General features: G+C 33.8%; 2 protein-coding genes across 6 annotated transcripts in view; one reads left to right on the top strand and one right to left on the bottom strand.

Moving 5' to 3' along the window:
• The window catches only part of Ror (tyrosine-protein kinase transmembrane receptor Ror), a 444,527-nt gene that overhangs the window by 280,297 nt on the left and 140,131 nt on the right, over positions 1 to 24,099 (bottom strand). The gene's annotated exons all lie outside the window — the stretch shown is intronic.
• LOC143188666 (uncharacterized) overlaps positions 2,873 to 24,099 on the top strand; it is a 28,501-nt gene continuing 7,274 nt past the window's right edge. Inside the window, exons 1-2 of one of the 5 annotated variants that reach the window (XR_013003561.1) lie at positions 2,873 to 3,309; positions 7,445 to 7,555. Coding sequence is in view for 2 of the 5 variants with exons in the window: in XM_076393059.1 (XP_076249174.1) it covers positions 4,363 to 4,370; positions 5,741 to 6,077 (345 nt within the window). In the remaining 3 variants the exon portion in view is untranslated. Of the gene's footprint in view, positions 3,310 to 3,964; positions 4,371 to 5,740; positions 6,430 to 7,444; positions 7,556 to 24,099 lie in introns of those variants that run through there. The other 4 variants (XM_076393060.1, XR_013003562.1, XM_076393059.1 and 1 more) reach the window with 4 other exon arrangements.

Here is a 24,099-nt window from a genome sequence, read left to right as displayed (position 1 = left end):
TCAAAGTACTTATTCATTTTTTTATTTATTATATGATATAATGAAATATTTACACTTATTGTCTGATCAATTTGAAAAACCTCAAATAACGCTATCTTATTATTTACTAAAGTGATCAACTACTCATTACTAATCCAGTACCAGGTTAACTACAATCTCAGATGAATGTTTTATATTAATATTCCGTGAAATAATAAATACCCGAAGTTAAAATTTTGTATTTTGGGCCTGCCCCTTCCAAATTCCATCTCGATCAATCAAGTACCCTTCAGAAATGCAGCCTAATATTTTATAACAGTTGAAGATAAAACACTTATAAGTCAAGTAACCCTACACATTCAAGATAGCTCAGAAAATTGTCACGTAACTCATCACATATTTGAAAGAAGCAAGTGTTTACCTCGCAAATTCGTTGTGAAGATTTCACGGGTGTTTGGCAACGCAGACAGGCTGTTATAATCGCAAACAAATTAAATTGCAACGGTCGTTCGGTCACGATTTACGTCGCAAGCATGGAACTCGTTAAGGGGCCCATGAAAATTGTATGGAAAATAAATTGCGTGGCCCGCCACGCGGAATTGCCTGGCGTACGCGGCCCGGATTCATACGGAGTTAATGAAACTTTCAGCTAATGCGCGCGACGAACAATAAATTAGTCTACCAGAAGAGAATACGGAAACCGTGACGCGATTTCATACGACTGGCAAATTTTTCGGCTTTTTGATGGTACTCAGGAGTATATATCTCTTTAGATGTGTATTTTTAGTGTTTTTTGGGCTCGAATTTTAACCTGCTGCTATTAGATATTCTTCAGAACAATACCGAGATACACTGCAACAGATCCGAACTTTTAAATATTGTTAAAGATTGAACAATAAATTCAAAACATTGTTTTTAGCATACGTCTCTTACCAACGTTATTATAAAGGTGTAAAGTAAAATACCTATAATGAAAAAGCAATTACAATTTTTAGGGGTTTGCTCTCTACCTTTTTGTATCAAACGTTGCAGAGTAAACTTAATTTTAACTGAACGTTCGCTTTTGAAGCTCAAAGCAGGTACGGAAAGATTGGAAACAATATGGTGTTGCAGGTACACTGAGAAACAGTAGCGAAACTAGATATAAACTTAAGACAATTAGTGTCCAAAAAGATTACCAGGTATATTATAGTTTAATTCCCTTTCAAGGGAAAGATTCTAAAAATGATCAATTATTATATTATTATTCAATCCTTCACGCGTCTCATGGAAATCGCGTTTTACATATTTTAAATAGTACCTACAACGGGGCTCGAGATTCTTGCAGTGAATCTAATTTTTACGAGATCTGATCATTTTTGTTTCTTTGCTTATAAAATAGCGAGCAAACATAGCTAGACCTTTTGTACTAGAAGTTGAAATAATCACCCGTGGTTAATTACCAAACACAACAAATATTAAGCTAGGTCAGTACTGTCAGATGCCGGACCAACCAAATACGATATGGTAACCCCATTCTTGTACTCTACAACGTCACTGGAAGACATTTTGTCCCGGTATTTGGCAATACTGAGCATAGTTTTATTTAAAATAAACACATAAAATTTATTTATCATTTTTAGATATATAAAAAATAAAATCAACTATAGCAGCAGAAATAATTGTTTTGAATGTCATACTCATTCTAAATTGATGAATGATCAAGAGGTGCAGTCTGCTGTAATACTAATAAAGCTGCTGCTAGGAAATTATATGTAGATACAGTTTTATATAATTTTATCACGTTTTTGATTTCTTCTGTACTAGATCTATATGAGATAAGAAGTATTTGTATAAGTTAAAACGGCTTTTAAACTTATTAATTTCATTTTCTTATTCAAGAAATGTAAAACACTTCCTAAATTGCAAGGAAGTTTGGACAAAATGAAGCCATGATTCACTGAATCATAAAATATACAGAACTTAATACACAGTCTAATTATAAACAAATATCACAAAATTTACAAGCGTATTCTGGATCTCAAACTTAAACAAAAGTCTTAATAAACACGAATTTGCGGACTTCTTCTTTGCAAGACACAGGAAAATAAACATAGTTAGTACAACCTATGTTCATTAAGAAAACAATATTATATTACATTATTATTACATTTCTATTTTGCAATTATATACATGACTTTTAAATGTCAATTTACTTAATTATGGCGGTAATTTTATAGTTTCCGTAGTTATTTATATAATTAAAGTAAATTACGTTCACTTAAAAATGAAAATAAAAAATACGTACAAACTTTACGTCACTGTCTTAACGATCACTTTCTATAATTGAATCGGTAAGTTAAAAAACAGTACAAGTCCAAAAACCATGTTTTGAGATATTTGATCCCAGCATGTAGTTCTATGCATTTTACATATGTGGACACCAGAGTCAGAATATATTATGTCCACTGTCCGTGTGACTTAATACTTTGGCTCTAAGGTCCAGATATAGTTCTAAGATTATTTGAAAGTGTCTAATTTTGGACCTGTACGGTTCTTCAACTCACCGATTCAATTGCTCTCCATCGCAGCTTCCACTCCTTTACCCCTAGTTCTACTTTGCACACTAGAATAAAGTATCCAAGTGGTCCTCTCACAATTAGGTCACCGAAATTCGTCATACAAAGTGTACACGTTAGGTTCAATCCTTCGTCAGTCTACCAAGCACTGCAAGAAACTATCAAACAAAGAAGAATGAACAAGAAACGTGCTAGTGAAAGAGATACAGAAGTACACTTCCTAACAAATCGGTTGATTCAACATCCAGAACAAAGTCTCTAGGAAATCACTGGTCTCCGTCTTCGAGGAAATAATGAACTGTTCCCAGTTCTATGGTCCCTCTTTCCCTCTCTTCTTCTCGTGGCACTTTGCATGTGCCGGGAGTCCAATTTATAATAGACTGGAACACGATGTGGATTTAACTTCGAATGTAGGCCACCCAGTGGCGTGTGAACGCGCGTCCAGATCGCGACTGAGCACTCGAGAACGTCGTCGAAATTTCAAGCAGCGTGGCGATCGGGAAAGGGTGAAGAGCGCGGACGAGGGGAGAGAACAGGTGCGTTCAGATTCGACGGATTTATTCTTGAAACTTGTATACGTAGACGGTTGGTCGCTTCTCTGATCTTCTCGCCGCTAAAATTCGGCGTCGTAGCGTGAATCTTAGTCTATGGAGCGTTGAGTGCCTTCGTGGAAATCGAATGAAATTCTGTGCCTGAATTCGAAGGAGCATGTTGACTACTCAGGTTGGACGCATCATAATGCCGAATTTAAACAGACTTTTGCAGAAATGAGGTAAATTTTGCTTAAATTTTTTTCGATGATTCATAACCTAAAGTATTATTTTACAATTTGAAACTATTTTACAAATATAGTTGCTTCTTAGAATATTTAAGTTAGAATTTGGGAGATGGAGGATAGATGAGTTTGTGGAAATCCATAGGGATTGATTTCCCTAATCTATTAATCAAAGCGTTTTAAACGAAATTTTGTTGGAGTTGGTAACGTTTAAGACAAATTATTCTAATTATGAATTAATATTGTATTAATTGATGGCTTTCAGAGAGAAAGTCTTTTAAAGATCAAATTGTAAGCTTTGATTGCAACATTCTTCCAATTTCAATTGCTAAACTGTTAGCATGGCTTTCCTCCAACTTCTATATTTTGCGTAGATAATATTATTCTAAACATATAATTAATGTTTCTTGAATAGTTACTGAGAGTTACCTTTAAAACACGCTATTTTAATGAACTTAAGACAAATTCTAATAATTCTCTGCAGTACTCAATTTTTGAGATTATATTTCGAATATTAAATTTTTTTCATCTGATAAATTTAACACAAAACCTTCAACGCAATTTCGTTTTAATAAAAAACATTTGTAGGATACTTCCTCATAATAATTATATCTAGGGACATCTGTGACTACTAACGGAAATGCGAAAATTGCATAGAAAAGGAAGTACATATTTAAAAAACCACTTAATACCTTCTTGATGGCATTAGTTGGTTAGTTGGCACGCTTCCCTGTATCATCATTTATTATTCCAATTGATATCCGTATTATGAAATGGTGATCTCCTCAAATTCATGCGTCACATATTTACAGAGTAGTCTCCCGAACAACGCGGATGACCGTGCCCGAAGTACAAATCGGACAACTGTCTGTGCCGTTCATTCATAAGTTTATGGCGCGTGAAATGTACCGCAGGAATTTACATACTGCGCGAACCATTCCGCGTACCTTATAATCGTAACTTAAACGAGGACGTTTACGGCACTTTCAGCCCGGAAAAGCGTATTGTTAGTAAAAACGTACTTGCAGCTCGTCACGATTGCAGTCATCGATGCACGAGTAAGAAGTAATAGATATTATTCCACTGATGACTTTAAAAAGTAACATTTTTATTTCAGAATACATTTGTTTAGGATATATTCCTAGTTTAGTGTTTAAAAATGATACATTTTTTTAAAAGAATTTAGCTTGATAAGGTGATATTACTTTTTATACAATTCTGGCGGTATATGAAATATCTTCAGTCTGTATCACTACGTACAAATCTACTAGTCAACCATGTCCGTATATGATACGTAAATGTTCATTAAAGGTTTATGGTTTCTTTAAATATTTTCAATTATAAACGTTTCAACTACTTTATTTAATAATATAGCATATCAAATGTTACATCATTTACAGTTACGTACTTCTTAATCTTTTTATTTTATGGATTTTCTAATTTTTTGAACTTTTGAAGGTTTTACAATTTATTTCTCACATATGTATGTCAATTTCCTCATTTTTTTATATGATACAAACTCTTTGCATGATTAATGCCTTTAAAGTTCCTTATATTTTCGAACTATTTAGAGCTTCTATACTATTGAAATTTCACATATTTTACAAAATATTTCAGAAGTATTTTACTAAATCAGAACATTTTTACATTTTCCAATACATTCAAATTTTTTAATTTTTATACAATTATACATATAATTATTTATTATATCTGTCTCAAAGTTTTTATACTTTAAGTTCCTATGCTTGCTACATTTAAAAAATTTTCTAAATCTTCTAATTTTTCTGATTCCCCTAAAATGTTTATATTTCTGTAATCTCTTAGAGACCTCAACTATGCTGAATGTTCAAGATTCCTAAATTCCGAAAAATGACGAACTTATTAAAAATTCTCGCACACTTAATCCTCGAGTACTATCCTCGAAACTATTCACGAATAATTTACAGAGACTGATAAAAGCAAATAAAAATAGTAAATCATAAATTTTACGTAGGTATGTTATAACAGATCATTCTTCAGGCTGAAGAAGAGTAACTCCAACCTATCGTGTCATAATACAATTTAACTCACAATACCATTGGGAGTTAAAATCCTCAATTACACTAAACAATCCTATTTCCCCACGCCACGGAGTATCTTTTCTGCTATCTAAACCCGAGTCAATTTTCAAATCAGACGTATCCCGAACCTTGAAACTATACACGCTGTAACACCCGCTCTTATTTTCTCGAACAGCAACCTTGTTATTTTAAATCTAACGAGTATTCGTTCCTTCGACCTGTCCAATACATCAGTCCTTCCGTATCTTGTTTCGTCGCCACAGTAGCCCGCGTTGAAAGGCCCTGGCAAGGCCATCCCGTCCAAATCAAACCATCGACCCCCAATTCGATCAAGACCGATGGAACCAACGCTATCTTCCACCTGGTAGGGCCGAGGTTGCTCGCTCGGGCGTTCGCCAGCCAGCGCGAAAGAGAGCGAGAAAGCGAGGACCGTTCGTCGTTTCTGGGGTAATTTTAGATCGGCAAGATAGCGTGGCGCGCAGGGGAGCGCAGGGTGGCCAGAAAGAGAAAGCGCAGGCTGCTGGTGCGGGAAACAGCGGCAGCGCGTGGAGGGGTAAAAAAAGGCGGTGGAAGAAAATCGGTATCCGCTGGCGAGAACTGTTTACGAAAGAGAAAATGAAACGGGACGAGGAGGCGATCGAGGCGGAAGAGGATGGAAAACACTCCTTCGGGAAGAACAAGGCCAGAGGCGAAGCAGAAGATTAGGGTGTAGATAGCGATGGGACTAATTCAATTGCCGCGGGAAAGTGTTCGATAAGCGCGACACCTAGACTCGATGGCAGGGATTGTGGCCGTTTTTGAAGTTTTTATACTTGAGAATCACGTAGAACAGTTTTTCTAAGATAGTTATGGAGATCTGAATACTGTCGGCGGAGATGATTCTTATGCATATTGAATTTAAGTCGGGTTTAAGGTTGTTATTAATTTTCGTAAGAATACAGAGAGGGAATCGGAGGAATAAGCAAGCAGAATTGTGTGAGGGAATGATATTCGATGAAAGTAAAATGCAGTTTCGAAAACTTAACGATGATAATCTTGAAATAATAAATATTAGAAATAGTCGTACAGGTTTTTCTGTTTTGTATAATTTTATCTGAAGAAGTTCTTACTAAAATGTCTTTATAAGGTAATTACGTATAAATTTATACTCAAATCAGTTCTTGTTTTATTATCTATAAATGTTCTAATTGTCTTGCTGTATGTATTTATTAAAAATTCAACGAACTATACACGACAATTCTAATTTGAAATATAAAAGGATATTTTCATTTAATTGTTTTTTAGTTTCACTATACATATTTGCTTGTTTCCATTATCCTTCTGTTATAACTCCTTATTGACAGAAACATGTAAATATAGAGTTATTGCACACATGTAAATGATAAAATTGTCAAATTAGTATGACATCGCATCAAAATTGAAAATAAAGATAATGAATAAATTTTGATGTTATGAAAATCATACGATAGTCACTTGATGAAATTTATCACGTGAAATAAAGTCGAGGATGACGTTCGCGATATGAAAGCGATATGGAATTCATTTATTCGTCAACTCAAATGAAGTAAAGCCAATATAGAACCAATACAGAATCGTTACCTATTTGACATAATTAATACAGAACTGAAAGAGCCGATATGTATTTAGTATACTCAATATACAACTGATACGCAACCTATACATAAATGAAACAGAATTAATTTTTAATGCCTGTGTAAGCGATATGGAATCGATACGACAGGACTGATATGAAACCGACGTAGAACTGACATAAAACCAATATACACAAACTGACATAGAACTGATACAGAACCTGCATAGAACCAATATAGCTCATCTATTTCTGTCCATTATACCTGTTACTGCGCACAAAAAACCACTCTAAAATAGTTTCACGATAAAAAATCAATATTACATTAACGCAGAATCCTCCCGCGGAAGCTACATCTCATTTCTCATACATCCATGTTAACAATTTTCAAAGACAAATTTAATACTGTCTGTAACATTTTCCAAAATTAAAAGATTTTTATTACACGTAATTTATCAACCTCTATCTCTAACTTTAACAGACTGACGATGAACCTCGTCAATAATCCCTCTCATTTAAAACCACCGAAAATCTTCAAGCACACTTCCGTGCCTGCACCAAGTCCAAGGCTCCCTTCAACGTTCCACACCGCCGTAACGTATCCCCAACCCATCACTACCAAACGAGGACAGTACTAAACGCTCGTAAGAAGAAGAGGAACAGAAGAAACGAGGGCGAAATAGAGGGAGGCACGAGGAGGACAGGCACCGCGGAGGAGGCAACACGAGGCGAGAGAGGAAAAGAGAGAGAAGCCACGACTCTGGGAGTGAGTAGTCGACGCGGACGCAGTTATGCCGACCAGCTCAAACTGGGTGCCGCCAAATCGAACCCCGGTTCGAATTCCGCACGGCCGTGGCCGCGAGAAGAGGGAAATCCACGAGGAAGAGGAAGAGGAAGAAGGTGTGGAGGAAGGAGAGGAGGCTCGTGAGAAAGGCTGGCGAGAAAGAACAATAAGAGGGAGAAAAAGGGCGAAAAAAGGGAGAAAAAAGGGAAGCCCGGAAAAGGTACGTCGCGCGAAGGAGACTTCCTACCTTCCTGAGCCGGTGTAAAAAACGAGGGCCAGAGGAGGGGGGGGGTGACAGTGGCGGAAGGGAGAAAAGGGAGACACGTTCTAGGTCCGGGGGATAGAAAAACGAGGAGGAAAAAAGTGAGCGTGAAGGTTGGGCGGCGTGCTGCCGGTCGTTAGTGAGGTGCAAGTAAAAGGAAAATAAGACTGGCATTGTTGCTTCAAGCTGGCCCGCCTGCTTTTTGCCCCTCTTTTTTCACGTCGTCCAGTGAATGTGTGTCGCGTGTGCCCAGCCTCGTCTTTTTCGTCGTCTTTTGTCTCGTCTGAGCGACAATCGCTCCGCGGAATTTTTTTCACGTGCCTCAGGCATCGTCGCTCCTTACGGGAGGCTTGCGGTCACACTGTGGCCCTTTCTGGGTCGCGTGCTTCCGCAAAAAGTGCGCACAAAGGAGGACAAAAGTGGGAAACTTTAGAGGAACGTTCACGGGACTGTATAGTCACTGGGTCGGATTTCGACGGATAGTTTTTCTTTTCAAAGGTTGTAAGCGAGTCGAGGTTCTCTTGAGGATATTTTCTGCGACGATGATTCAGAGACGTCCAGCAATCATATGGCACGTATTTACGACGCGAATGATCGAGACCTGATGGGGTGGGATTGACAGATAGAACTGAAGCAGCGAGTGAGAAAACTGTGCCGACGAAGGGCAGTCGTTTTTACAGCTGCACTGAAGCCTTTTCTGCAATTTCTTTTTCAATGCAACACATGAAGTGAAATTTTAAGTGATTTTTAAAACGTTTCAAGATTTCGAAACTTCACACGACTACTGAAGTGTCTGAGTTTCCTAAATTTCAAGATTTTCCAAATTTTGTGCATTTTCTTAACTTTTTCAAAGTATTTGAAGTTTTGAAAGTTATTTATGCCTTTATATTTTATAAAATTCTCAGCTTTTCCAAATATTTCATGTATAAATATTAATTTTCTTATAAATGCTAAAATTCATATTTATGACAAGTTCTTTAAAAATTCTCAAACTTATCTGCATTTCTAAATTTGGAGAAATATGTGCACTTCTTCTTTCAAAATTGTTGATAGTTCCAAAATTTCTACCACCTTTCAATATTATAAAACATTTTACATTTTCCAAGCTTACACATTTTAAAAAACCTAAAATGCTGCAAACTATTGCATTTATTGGTTTTTATTCATTAGTTTTTCAAATTCCTTTGTTATTCAGTATTTCTATTACAAAAAAAATACTGTAACGGAAAATTACGAGAAACAGTGCAAACATTGAGTGAAAAGCGTGACAAAAAAAATTTATTTTTGGTTCGATCACGTGTCAGCTGTTCGACGATTGTCAGACTCCGGGTCGCTGAAAATTTTCACTGTTTTCTTTCCTGCCTATTAATACCACAGCTGTTTGGATTACGAATGGTGGCTTTAGGAATGCACATACGTCTTCCCCTACTCGTTTCATTCACAAAGAATGCAACCTTCGTTTAGAAATTTATTTTCCTACTGCGCGAGAGTTCAACGTGGTTGGCGCGTTTTTCTTGTACTGGTTCCTGTTACCTTCCGTCATTCGTTACTCGTGAAACGTGAAAAATGTAGTCGAACCTTATAGACTTTTACATTTTCTCTTTTGCAGAAGTGTCGATACATATCTTTATATTCGATTTATTTTACAGAATTTAATTCCAAGTCAAACTATTTGTAAGAATGCTCAAGTAATTTTAGTTTAAAAAGATAAATTTTCAAATTTTTAAATGCCTTGCTAAAACTACAATAGCTAAATATAATTCGTCAATTATAGAATTATTTTTAAATTTGTAGTCGTGCAAACTGTATTTCTATATTAATAATTTACTGGTATGATATATAATACAAATTTCCCATTTTGGTGATTTGATATCTTTTATGCCCAATAGCACACTATTAATGATACATTATGCATGGAACAAGGACTGTTTGATTTAACAATACAATTTTAATACAGTATTAATAAATAAGTTTCATGTACACAGAAAACTGTGTATTATAATTAAGGCATTTTAGTAAACGATAATATTGGATAGTAATAATAATTGCATTCTAAGCAAGTTTACTAATGCATAATATAATACTAATGACTCTAAAGTATAAAGAAATACGACTGTAAAAGAAACTGTCAATTAACAGAACCGAATCACATTTATGTGATAGTTAGTTGGTTCGAAATTAAAGTAAATCAAAATGAATGAGACTATTTTTATATTTATATTCTATTACCGAGAAATTTAATTCTAGCTTAGTTATCGTTTTTTAAAAAATTCTATTTCAGAGTAAATTCCGAATTTGTTTACTACAAACTTCAAACTGTTCACAAACATAAAATAATATACAGGATGTTCGTCGACAGGTGTCAGGAATTGTAACGGACGCGATTCTATAGGTCAAAATAAAACGAAAATCACGGATGACAAAAATCCATTTAAGGCTTTAATTCAGAGTTATCGATTGTTCGGAAAACACGAAAATTCGCGTAAAATGTGTTTGATTCAGGACATACTCTACTTCCAACGTACAGTAGTTAGGTCGAAGAGAGTGCCGTCAGTAGAATAGGTCCCAAGTCAGGCACATTTCCCGCATTCTCATGATTAACTCATGATTAACAGCCACCAAAAACCAAAGATCGACTTCAAAAGAATACCAATTGCATTCTCTTCCTCAGACAAGACAAAAATCAACACCCCCAAAATATTCTACATGAAAATTCTATAATACTCTCTCCAAATGTCGATATACAAAGAATGCAATTTTAAAATCCCAGCTAAACCGAATCCAAACAAAAACCTTGATCTAGAGAATCTAATCAAACGAAACACTGGTTAAAAGAAAACTACTGGGTTCTTAATTGCATGAAAGAAAGGCGACGCAGGAGCAAAAGCCAATTTCAAACGTCTCAATGACAAAGTTCGTTGCACGAGCAAGAAAGGTAGCGCGGGAGAGAAAGGCAAAATTGAATTGCCCGCGCGTTCGTCAACTGTCCTGCATCAAGGTGGACCGTTGAGACATTGTGGACGGGGGATGATAGCCGCAGTCGGGAGCGAAAAAATAGATATTTTTTCAGTTAGCCGCGTCACTGGCCTTTATTGCCGTCCCCTAGCCCTTCCTTCCCCCTTTATTGCGCTGCAACAGCCTCGAAATGACTTTGCAGAGTTTCGCCCGTCGAAACATGACTGCACACCCTTGAAATATAGAAGCACTATGCGGCAGCGAGGGTATGTTGCCCGTTACCGCGGGCCTCATTTTTCCTGGCAATTCCGTGGACCTCGGTTTTTCCGTTAGTCCCTCTGCCCCCGGGAAATTTCATTTTCCTTGTCAGCCACGTGGATACCAGGGAACTTCAACGCGTGTTTTTGACGAGACTAATTGGGGAGGTTGGAAGGGACTCGTGGGGAAGCAGATTTTGAGACAGTCTGAGGACTTTTTTGGGCGTCGCTGCGAACGAAGGATTGATCGATTCTGATAAGATCTAGAGAATAGATGAACATATCGGGGAAATTGAGCATTAATTAATTTAGTTCGCGGAGTTTGGTGGTTCGTCAAGTTGAAGGGTCTCCGTTTGAAACTCGAGGTATTTTCCTTCTGGAGGGTTTTAAGAGAATTTTGAACGAGATCATGTTTGAACTAGTCGTTTATAATTACTATCCATAAAGTTGTGTACATGAAGTTTGGAGCCAGGAAGGTTGCTGGAGTTTGATTTCATTTTTGCTCTCTATTGGATATAATTTTCTACGACACTTGATCAACTGTCTCGCTATACTTTAAATTAAGTGTTACTTGGAATATTTGTATTTATGATATTGGGAGTAATTATTATTGCGATTACGAAAAGATAAATGGGTAAGAGAAAAGGGGGAACAAATTCTTCAGTAAATATTAGAACACTTATAATCTCTTTTTATGAATGATCTGTGATGCTTATGTAATTTTCAACAATTACATACAACTATTTCATTTGCAACAACTTATTAAATCATAATTAACGCTATTTTCAATTGTATTCTATCGCAGTATTGTATTAGAAAATTTTTTTAAATTTACAAAATATAATTTGCGCATAAGTAGTCGTATCAACCATTGGTCAGACGTTACTGATAAATAAATATGGGTGTTACAATTGCTCGAGATTAGAATTTCGCAATGAAACTAATCCTAATTAGGTCAATACTGTAAAATTAAATGTAGAGCAAGACAAATAATTTCAAGTGCTTCATCGTGTACTAATAAAAGCAGGTGCCATGATAGACGCGAATGAAACCGTACAATTCATAGTTCTTTACGACAAGCATTTCTGAAGTAGCCAGAATTGGGGCAATAAGCTTACTCGGCCGAGAAAATTAAATGGGAACAACGTATTTTTATTATTTTTAAAAATAGAAAAGAACGTTTGTAGAAAATATTACGAGTTAGAAGTGTAAACTATTTTTTTAACGATTCAAAGATCGTCAACGTCTGTTTAGTGTTCCCATTTAATCGTCCCATTTTCTATATTTTTGAAATTGTAAAACATTTCTGTTAATATTGTCCCAATAATTATTTTTTCTAAATTGTTTTCTAAGTATTTTACTTGAATACTTTTTGTAAAATTTTTTTATAGATATATGTACATACAATACTTTAAATATTTTTTCTCAATATCTCGTTTCTTCATTTATTTTTCTCTATTTCTTAAAATATTTCTTTTAGATATTTTTTTAACTATTTCTCAAAAACGTTGCTTTGTATCATAACTTCTACTAATATCCGTTTTAAAGAATTGTAATCTCCTAAATATTCTTTCTAAATACGTTTTTACTTGATTTTCTTTTCTTTTTTTTTTTAGAAAGATTTCATTCCACATATTTCTAGGTATTTTCCTTAATTCTTCCTTTGATTTGTAAATATCTCTAAGTATTAAACTAATCAGAAAATTATTTTATATTTTTCAATAAAAAATTAATTTATTAATATTCTCCACGGAATTCTATTATGATTAAAAAGTGGCTAATAGTTTCGGATTTGAATGACAGAATCGTTCATTTTTAACTGAAGAATTGAGTATTAATATCCAATAAATTTAATATTTCTAAATAGTTCCAAATTAATTAAATAGTTTTACAGCATTTTTTCTAAATGCATATTTCTTTTAAAATCCTCTTAAGCGTATCATTCACTTGAATACTATTTTTATCACTACATTTTTGCATGTATCTTTTACAGTCTACTATTCCTCCAGCAGTTGCTTTTTTAGTACGTAACTTGTTCGGAAAGTAGTCGACACTATAGTTCCAACCAGTTAAAAGGGGCTCCCACGCTATTTTAGTACTGATCGTCGACTTGTCGAAAAGAAAGCAGGCTGGTTCGTTGAGAATCAATCAAGTTTTCATCGCGATGCTTTCGAGAGGAAAGAGTGAAATGTTAATCGCGAGACTTTGATGAGATCTTTACTGCCGTTTTTTACCGCGCGTTAAAAGTTTTTCTAGACGCAGTGAAAAGAATATCGTTCAAGCCATCAAGTCAAACTCCAAGGCAACTGAGTTTTTCGCTGAGAAATTAAGCAAATGTTTGACTCTAGGAAATAAAAGCAAGAATTCAAGAACTAAATAGAGTTTATGTTATTTTAAAGTATTTTTTACTTGTTCGATTATTGAGCATTTTACTTTGAGATTTCTCAGAAATTCTCGAAATAAAATCTATCTCGTATTTTTTAAGTGATGTATCTATACACAGATTAAAATTAACGATGTCCTGGATTTTTGCAGAGGCTTCTAGTAAATTTTAAACTCAGAAAACTGCATTGTACACAAAACGTAAACTGTACATGACATATTACAAAACTATGGTATATAAACAAAATAAAATAAATCAGAAGTCCTAATATTTCTTAAAGACGTTATTGAAAAAAGATCATCTTTGATGCTGTACCATTACATGTAAATTTGTACAAACCTTTCAAAAAATATTTCTGGTGACTCGGAAACGAAGAAGACATCCTTGGTCCTTTAATAAAATGTGCTTACCTGAAATAGAAAAAATTCAAGTATCAATTATAACTATCTTAAAAGTAATTGCAGACTTTTCTACAATTTTTTATAATAAGCTAATATAGAAAATACATTAGTATAAGTTATCATGTGATACTTGTATCAATATCGTGACACTAGCATACTTCATTCCATTGAAGGAAACCGTAAATATTTATTTTGATGCACTTTCAGCTTCTTTTCGTTGTCTCAAAAGTATACTTTTATTTATGCTTCAACAGAACGAAATTTGAAGTAGCTTTTAGAATCTTCCCAAATAAATATACAGATTTTTCCCAATAAATACCATTTTCCGCTAGTAGGGATATTAATCCTCTATAATGATGTGTTACTCTGAAGCCACGTGCGAATATGTCGATATTATTTTATTTCTAGGTCACTAGGTGACGTTTCTATTTTGTTTTTTTTATTAAGTACATTTTAATTATGCATATTAAATATATGCATAACTATACATATACCTACTCCCTATCTAGTCCCTATAGCTCCAAAGTTACAATTTCTAACAAAAAATTTGAAATTTGTAAATCAACAGTTAATAATAAATGAAAAAAATAAGTTTTTGTACTCATTAAAACAAAGTTTAGGTTGTATAGGGTTAATAAGCATTTCTCGCTCTTGCAAGTGAAACTATTCTCTGCTCTTTCTACCGATATCACCTACTTCCACAAACAATGGCACTTGTTCAGATTCCCCAATTCGTTCGTAGAGAGTTGAGTCTAGGGCTTGTGTGATTTAGAAACGCAGGTGTGTTGGATAACTCGGTTTCGGAGACAGAACGATAACCCAAGTTTAAATTGGAGGGTCTGCCACTTAAGATTCAGTTGCATAAACTGGAAAGTTCAGCTCCACTTTCCACGCAGGGTAGCGGAGATGAACTTTATTCTGCTAGCTTGACGTTCCAATTAGGCAAGTATTTTCGATCGAATTCAATTAGCCGAATTGGCCTTGCCTGGAGATCACGGAGGTAAAATTCGTAGTGTCTAGCATGTTTCATAAGATGTCCCAAATATCATACATTGAAGTCTGCTAACTGGCTGTTTTCTGTGAAGTGAATATCTACCTTCAAATTTGAACTTTGCTACGTTAAAGACGCCATGATTGAACAGTTTGAAAGAAGTTAAACGCTCTTATAAAGACAAGTTGTAAATGTTTTATTACAATCATAGTTTAGATAATATGTGTAGATATACCTATGGATGCAAAGTTTTATTCTTATAAAATTTGTGCCTTATCAACGTAATCATTTGTTTAACACTACTTCCCAAAGCATTGTTTTCTGTCTTGTAAAATAAGTCAAATTCAACAAAATGTAGAGTTTTTGAGAAATCTGATTAGAAAATGAAATTGTTTTTTCAAAATATATAACAAAGTCAGATTTTACAGGTACTTATTTTTATTTGCCAACAAAGAAATGTTTCTTTGACTGACTGTTTTCAAGCACCAGACTGGTATTTAAGTCGTGTATTAAATCTGAGGCTGATTCAAACTTTGAGAGAAGGTTTCTTAAATGTAGCAGTTCCTTAATATATATAGACCAAAGACTTATTTAAAAGTTCATAGTAAAAGACGTACATATTATTCAGATCAACTTATGTTCAAATCAAACTTTTTTATTTTAAACAATTTAAATATAGAATGTTTCTCGTGTGGTAGGTACAATTCTTGTCATTGTTGTAAAATTATGTTAAAAGTTTCTTACAAGTTCTTAGCTCTCACAGCTTCTAATCGGACCTTTAATCTTTTATGTTCTCTATTAAATCCTGAAATCTTCTTGAATTCTTACACTCTGAACTTTCTCCATTCTTTGATTCCTAGACTTTCAGTTTGTTAGACTAACAGGTTCTCAAACTCTCTAACTCAGATACTTTTGTATTCTCTAACTTTCTGTTTATTTAAGTGGCTGATTTTTTAGTCATTTTAATTTTAAATTCCTGGTTTTCTAGATGCATAAAACTTTCAATTCATAGATTTTTTAAGCACTCAAATTCTCATAATTTCAAAATTTCGTAAAAAGGTGTTACAAGTTTTTAAAATTTTACACGGCAAAAAGTTGATTATCTAAAATAATTGGAAGACAAATTTATTATGTTAAACGATTTTTTAAATAAGCAGAGATAACAATAGTTTAAAAACATCCACAGGAGAAGAATACTATTTAAACTCAATTAGGAACTTATTACTTCCATTTTTTTAATTGTATAGTTGACCTATTAAAAAGATGTTTAATTGGTAAATGTTGAACAGAAATGTGAATAGGTACACTTAAATAATGAATAATCACAAGATATATACCAATATCAATATCATTTAAACTTCTAATGAAACTAGCTACAATGTTTGTGAAACGTTGGAAGTTTTTTTCCAGAAGGACACGGTTTACACCCGAAAGTCTTGACAGTGTGAATTAACATTTTGGATAATCCATTCGAAAAAAGTAATGTAGCAAATACCGCTTATTTGTTATTAATAATTTTTCAAATTATGAAAAATGTTGTCATTCAGTGAGCGATATGTAATAATAGAATAACAAACAATAAAATTTCATTAGTGGTATGTTCAGTGCATAGAACACGTAGTAACCGTAATATAAAGAACATCATTTCAAGCATAGTTCAGTTTTATTTCCCTCTTGAAACATATTTAATTATAATTTTAATCACTTTGGCTTTAATTCATTTATAGTAAATGAGTTTTAACTTGCATGGATTGCATTCTTAATGAAACCTCGCTATAAACTCGCTACAAATGCTAGCGAGGTATTTGTACCCTACAGAGAAACTTGATGCGTGACGAATATACATGTATTTCGAAATGTATAATGTCGACATAACATGACATTATTACACATAATAATTAGCTACATATAACCGGTTCTATGTTTCGATCACCAGTCATTTAGGTAATCACCATTTCTGCTAATCAGATCGGATAATAATTAACGCTCTACTGTACTCATACATTTCGCAAGCCATTTTTCACACCTTAGCTGTATCTGTGTACCATATCTTCCATGCAAGAAGTAAATCAATGAACCAACGTAGGATTTTACTCAAAATAATTGTTTTATTATTATTATTTCCTATAGCAATTATTTCCCTGTTAGCAAACGACTTTGCATGTGAATGGATTAACTCTTTGGAGGTAGGTGAATTAAAAACTGTCCAATCTTTTGCTTAGCTTTTTATGCATGATGGGATATATTTTAACTCACCTCGAAAAGTTGATGTTACTCATAGTTATACAGTTTAATATCTAATATTTTATTTAACCTTCTTCATTCAGTTGACAATACCATGAACCAACGACAAATACGTAAGAAAATGAAAACAGAAATTTATACATAAACAATTAACTCTAAACGCATTAGTAAGTTGTTGATATTGTGATTAAGGTGCAACTTGGGTTGTTATTTTCTTCAAAATCCTGTGCCTCAAAGAGTTAAAGACACTATTTACATTACAGTAGCCTCGTTGAATACTCATTAGTGTTAGTTGACAAAATAAACTCTTGACGAGGTCCCGTCGTTCTCCGATTGGCGCGATACAACCCAGTGAATTGGTTACACCGAGTGCGTACAAAGCGTGTCGATGACGGTACATTTGTGACACGGTTGAGATAACGACAACCCATGGATTACTCGCGCGACACGTGTTGTCGACGTTTACCCGCGTGACACGTTAACATGCGCATCGGCGTCGTTCCGCGTAAGTGCGCACAGAAGTGCACAGTACACGTGGTTTCGGCCACCCGATCTTGTTGCGGATGATTTACATGCGGTCGCATAACGCCAGCTGGGGTAGCTCACACCGAAACTTTGCCTTCCTGTTTTCGACCGTTTAGAGTTGCTGCTTCTAAATCACGGTCTAATCGCTCACTGCGCGGGGAGGGAAGAGGGATTAGCTGCGATTAATACCTCGAAGTATCTTGAACAATTAGAAATTGTAACTAATATCTAGACAATATCGTAGACACTTTTCCTGTCAGAACCTTTTTAGAGGCATATATGCACATGTTGAGTCTAACATTTGAAGAATGGCGAAATTTCGTTTGAGACATCGTTTCCAAATTACTAATTCTTAAAGATATATGTACAGTCGAACCTTAATAACTCGAATGTCAAGGAAAGAGCTAAAATCTTCGAGTTATAGAAGTTTTCGAGTAGCAGAAATTCAGCATACGAAAATTCGATTTACAGAGGGTTTGTACTAGAGTTAATAATTTGCCGATTGCAATACCTTAAACAAAGAAAAATTCAATTTCAACTTATAAAGTGTTAGTGTCTTAGATTTCCTCTTGGAACTCATTTTACTTAGAATTTTACTAAACGTAAACGCGAAGGTGAAAATTTAAGGCGATGATAGAATTAATGCATTTGATTTATGACAAACGACCAGCTTGCATAGTTATACATTGATGATGGAGAAGTAGAAATACGGTATGTGTCATTTATATAGCTATAAGTTCGAGTTATAGAGGTAGCGATAATAATTAATAATAATAAAATTTCGACTTGTAGAGATCTAGTTATTCTAAATTCGAGTTACAGATTTAAAAAATGTACCTAAATATCTGCTAAATAATTCGAGTTAAAGTAAGAACAAGATTTTCGCCTTATAAAGGTTCTTGAATTTAAAGTGGTTTGAATTATCAAGGTTTGTCTGTATCTAAAGTATCGAACTTGGCTTATTCTACTGAAACTGTTTGCCCACTAACCGTGAAAAAATGTTCCCATTTTGCTGGAGTGTATTAGCTTAGGTATCATTCAGTGTGTATTATCAATATATCAGACTATACAGGATATCCTATACCTGGTGATATAAGCGGAAAAGTAATTCTACATGAAAGAGTAAATTGAAAATATAGAATAAAATTTTCTGATATCGCGTTTCGTTTAAGAGAAAGTTTGAATTATGATTGGGTATAAGCGTATGGAAGTATAGTTTTGAGTACTTGAAAGATACATGAGGTAAGGAAAACACTCAGTCTGATCATTGATTGTTTCTCTTTTTCCCGTTCAGCCCTCCAATGTCCAAAACTATGCTCCAATACACTTGCCCTCGGTTAAAATTCAAAGTCAATTTTCTCGAAAATGAAACATGATATGAGAAAATATTATTCTACATTTTCGACTTATCTTTTCGTGTAGAATCACCATCTTTCTGTTTGTACCATCAGTTTTGGGACACTCTGCCTAATGAAAAGTTAGACAAACTAAAGAAAATAACAATCTCTAATACAAGAATGTAAGACATGTTTACTCATTTATTTGGACATTTCTCAACGATAAGGATGTAAGTTAAATTGATAATGAAGCAAAAAATACGTATATTGCCATGTTTATAAATATATTATATACAAGTAATAAATATTTAAGTATATAAACCTATATTTGTAAAAATTTAATCTATGTCCTTATTGTTGTAAAATTTCCCAATAGAGTAATCCCTTCTAAGTATAATAAAGATTATAATTTGTCGAATATTCATCGAACCAAATTTGCTTTATCTTAAAGAAGACACAAGATGATGTCAATAATTCTTTCTTTGGTGGAGGTACAGAGGATATATGAAGATCAACTTTACTTTTCTAAATGGAATAGTATACTCTTCACTACATCAATCGATGCAGCTTAGCAAATGATACTAGTGTACCAATTTACGCTTTTTTTTTTAACGAAACACATGATATTCTTTTTTACAAAATCATAAAAGATAATAAAAAGAGCTTATCAGTATTAATTTATTCGCGATTTTATTGAAAAAGTTTTCAGTCAACATCGCATTTGATATAAAATGACTTGTAGGGAATCGTGATTCAATTCTTAAAAATACTCAACATTATTAAAAGAGACATTAGTACACATATGAATAAAAGAAACGATCAGACAGTATATATTACATTTGAATGCAATATATTTCCGCGTCACCCTGCAGGTACTATTGTCAATGCGTTTTTTTTTAAACATTACTTGATCGTTTCCTGTATTTTATATACAGAAAATGTCACTCATATGATTTTTATCGAATTGCCTCTAAACTTCGATCGTTCTACATCCCCATGAGGAGCCAACATACTGCGATAGGATTTGAGTGGCGTGCAGCAGTTGGTCGCATTTCTAAAAGTATAGCGAAAAGTTGAAACTTTCTGCAAGCCTGTTCTAGATGTTTAGATGTCTGACCTTGTATATGTGGTGGTATATACATATATGTACATTGTGACAGATTTACCTACTGTAATATGTTGAACTTCTGCTCATACAGATAATATGTAGGGTACATATCTTGATTATTATTGGTGTTTGTTAGTATTGTTGTCGAAACTAGTATTGGTAAATTCTGGTCAGTGAAGTCTGTGTCAATCATTTCGATGAGACCACTCTCACAAGCTTTGCTCACTTTTCAAAAAGGCTATAAAGATTCTGATTGACCTGAACTCAGTCGTCCAAAGTCAATTCAGCATAGAAGGTATTCATTCTCACATACATTACTTCAATTACGAAATTCGAAAACCTCACGTCTGCAACACATCTTAACCACAATTAACTGATGCACGAAATAGTGTGTTTAAATCGTAATATCAATTGATGGTCAGATTCAGTAACTTCATCGTGGTTTAAATTTAGAGAATTCGTTAAAACGTACGGAGCAATAAAGCGTGCGATAGATGTATAAATAAGAAATCACAAGAGAAAATTCACAGAACGCTTCATGTAAACGATCTAGAAACGCCGAACGTTACGATTTAGAAACATTTAGAAAAGAGTGATCAATTAAATTCTGGTTCAGTTGATACAAATGAAGATAACTGTTTAGTAAACATTGGTTTTTGTATTTAAGTAGGTGCTAACAAAATTTTGAAAAGCATAAATAGTTTGTGAAAGTGAAAAAAATCAATTTTAAATACGATAGCTTATTTTTTACCAAGCATTACCTGACTTTTTCTTTAAATAATAAATTGTGGAAAGAACAAAGTTAAAATGTGAAACTTTTTAAATTTAACACTCCTCGGTGGATTTTACTGATAACACTGCTAACGAGCAGTGTTAACCCTTATCTAATACTTATCTACTACAGTAGAACGTCGATTATCCGAAGTAATTGGGAGACAAATCCGTTCGGATAAGCGATCTTTCAGGTAATTGAGCAAGAAGAACCCAATTTATGAATGCGTCATAAAACGATCAGAAACTAATCTTTTAAATGTGGATATTTATTATATAACTACATATTTAATCAGAATGCATGTACAGATTAGAAAAATAAACAAATCGTTTCCAAATACTGTTCTAAAATACATAGTTTAAATATATATATCTTGTATTCGCATAATCGGTTATTTCGATAACTGAAATTCCGATAATTGACGATTTACTGTACTTCATTATAACGTAGTTCAAACATCTAAACTATTAACGAATAAATAGCAATTACTCTATGGAGTATAACTACTACTTCGATCATAGTTAATAACTTTTTCTTTATATAAGTATGTGGTAACAAAAGAAATTGATTCACCTTCTTATATGTATCATCTTCTAATTCTCATTAATTTGAATCTTATATTTTTACAAAAATTTCTGATATATATACATACATACATACGTGTATGTATACGTATGCATATACCAAAAAATGACTTGGAATAATTTCGTATACTACATATATACATACACGTATGTGTATGGAAATTGCTTTGAGAATAGATGTTATACATAAATGAATATAAAAATTTCAAGGACGATGAAGTGTAACAAGACATAATATGTTATATAATATACTGAGTACTAGAAACAGGATCTAAGACTAAGACTAAAAATTATTTAATCAATATGGATCCTAAAAATTAATCTTTTAGGCCTTAAAATCTGCCTTTACCTTGCGAATGTTTATTAACGTACTTAACTCTTTGCAACACAATGAATATTGTGTACACAAGAATCAATATGGAAAGACAATACTTTAAAATACATTTGCAGTAGAATATTATACAAGTTAGATTAGGAACATCTGAAAAATACACAACAATCTATGACCTGCAAATATTAGACACAGAATGTTTTTCTACATATAGAGTTATACTTTTGTATTCTATATCGCGAGAAAATTAGTTTTACTACTGTATTAATAAAATATTTTTTACTTCCCTCTACGGATTATTATAAGACTCAAAAGTTTTAGATTCATTTTCTATCCGTGATGAATTTAATAATAATAATAAAAAGAAGACTATTGATTTAACTATTATAAAAAATTCTACAACAAGTCTATCTTTCAATACTATAGCACTTGAAAGAAGCAAAATATGAAGACAGAAACAACAATTTTCGTTGAATTTGGATTAATTAACTCGGTTGTCTGACCAAAAATTGCCTAGTGTAAGTGTAGCATTAATGTTTCTAATTATGGCAGTCATACTTAATTTTTGAAACAAGTGAAATGAATTTGTTATACATATCTCTGACATCTATTTCTATTAGACAGTGTTGTTCACTGTAATAATCTGGAATAAAAATACCTAAGTTTAAGTATGTAAAAGGAAATATATGTATAGAGGATATTTGACAACAGATGTCACAAAACTTTAGGGGATGATTCTATATATATCTATATTCTATATATTATGATAATAATAGGACGAAAATCAAGAATAACGAAGTTGTGTTCGAACAAAACCGTTTAAAATGCGCGTGCAATGTGTCTGACCTGACTTATTCTATTGCAGACGTGCATTAGTTAGGTCAGGCATAGCGTAACTACTAGAATGAAGTCCCGAGTCAGACACGTTTATTTTAGGTGATTCGAAAACGAAATCTCGAAATTCAATTTCGTCTATCTTCATTTTCGTCTTATTTTAGCATGTAAAATCACCCCTTGAAATTTTTGACACTTGCCTTTAAATACCCTGTACATATATAGGTTATATTATTACACTATGAATAAAACATGTATCGTAATATGTTTCAGACATGCACATAAATCAGTAGAAATCTTAACTTCTAACACATGTTTTCACTCACTTCTTAAAATTCGGTTATTTATGTGCACATAGTTGAATTTTGTCATGTTTCACTTATAAATTCTCACAGTATAAACATTTTGCAATTACCCATTACATTTTTTATAACCACAAATATTCCAGAAATCGGAATCTTTTATCTTTCATATTACCCATAAACATTAAAAGAACAAACAAACGACCAATACTGTATATTCACAATTTATTATTAGCTAACAACTTTCATTTGCCAGTCTGTTTTCTAAGTATTAATACCTAAGTCTCCTAAGATCTTAAGTGATAAAATACACTTTAAATAATCATTATGCATTAGATAACTGTCCCTTAACTACAATCCTAGTTATTCATCGAAAAATTTTGCAGATTCTCAAAGTTTGTGCCCAAATAACGTCTGGAGAAGGAACATCCCCTTCTTAATCCTCCCCTCGTTGTTCCTTCCTCCCGCAGCACGAAGACGCTCGTCCATTCGCAGAGTTCTGATAAGTGTCATGCAAATGCACCCAGGCCCTTAACGAGCCCTAAGTTTTTACCTAGCAGCGCGCGAGAACTTCGAGTCGAGTTTCTTGCGATGCCTGCCGGCATTAAAATGCATCCGCGTTCGAATGAACGTGATTACGGTCGCGAACATTTTGGCGAAAGCGACGGGGAAAGGAGCACGACGACGACCGTCGGAACTTCGTTTACCGCGAACTTTTCCTAGTGAATTGAAAAAACTTTTTAAGCTTTTCTTGATTGCCAGGCGAAGCGTTTGTTGCTCGATACCGTGGCAGGTTCCGGCCAACCGCGCTGCTTGTTTTAATAATAATACGTTCTTCCTCCTAAGCAAGCAGAGTACCTATACCGCGACGCAGAACAAATAAACGAGATCAATTTTGGAATTTTGCACATTCCCTCCCTCTGTCCTTTTAATATGTCCCGATGTGTGGAATATTTGTTCATGTAATGTCCTGTTTTACTTCATGGATTTTTAGATTCAGTTGCACGAACAATCGAAGAATATTTTGAAGTAGACTTTTGCTTTGTTTCGGTATATAAGTTTGGTT

Source organism: Calliopsis andreniformis, chromosome 3 (genome assembly GCF_051401765.1).
Source record: "Calliopsis andreniformis isolate RMS-2024a chromosome 3, iyCalAndr_principal, whole genome shotgun sequence".
In the NCBI taxonomy this organism is placed as follows: domain Eukaryota; kingdom Metazoa; phylum Arthropoda; class Insecta; order Hymenoptera; family Andrenidae; genus Calliopsis; species Calliopsis andreniformis.
Note: the sequence above shows the minus strand (reverse complement) of the source record. Positions and strands in the feature narration are given on the sequence as shown.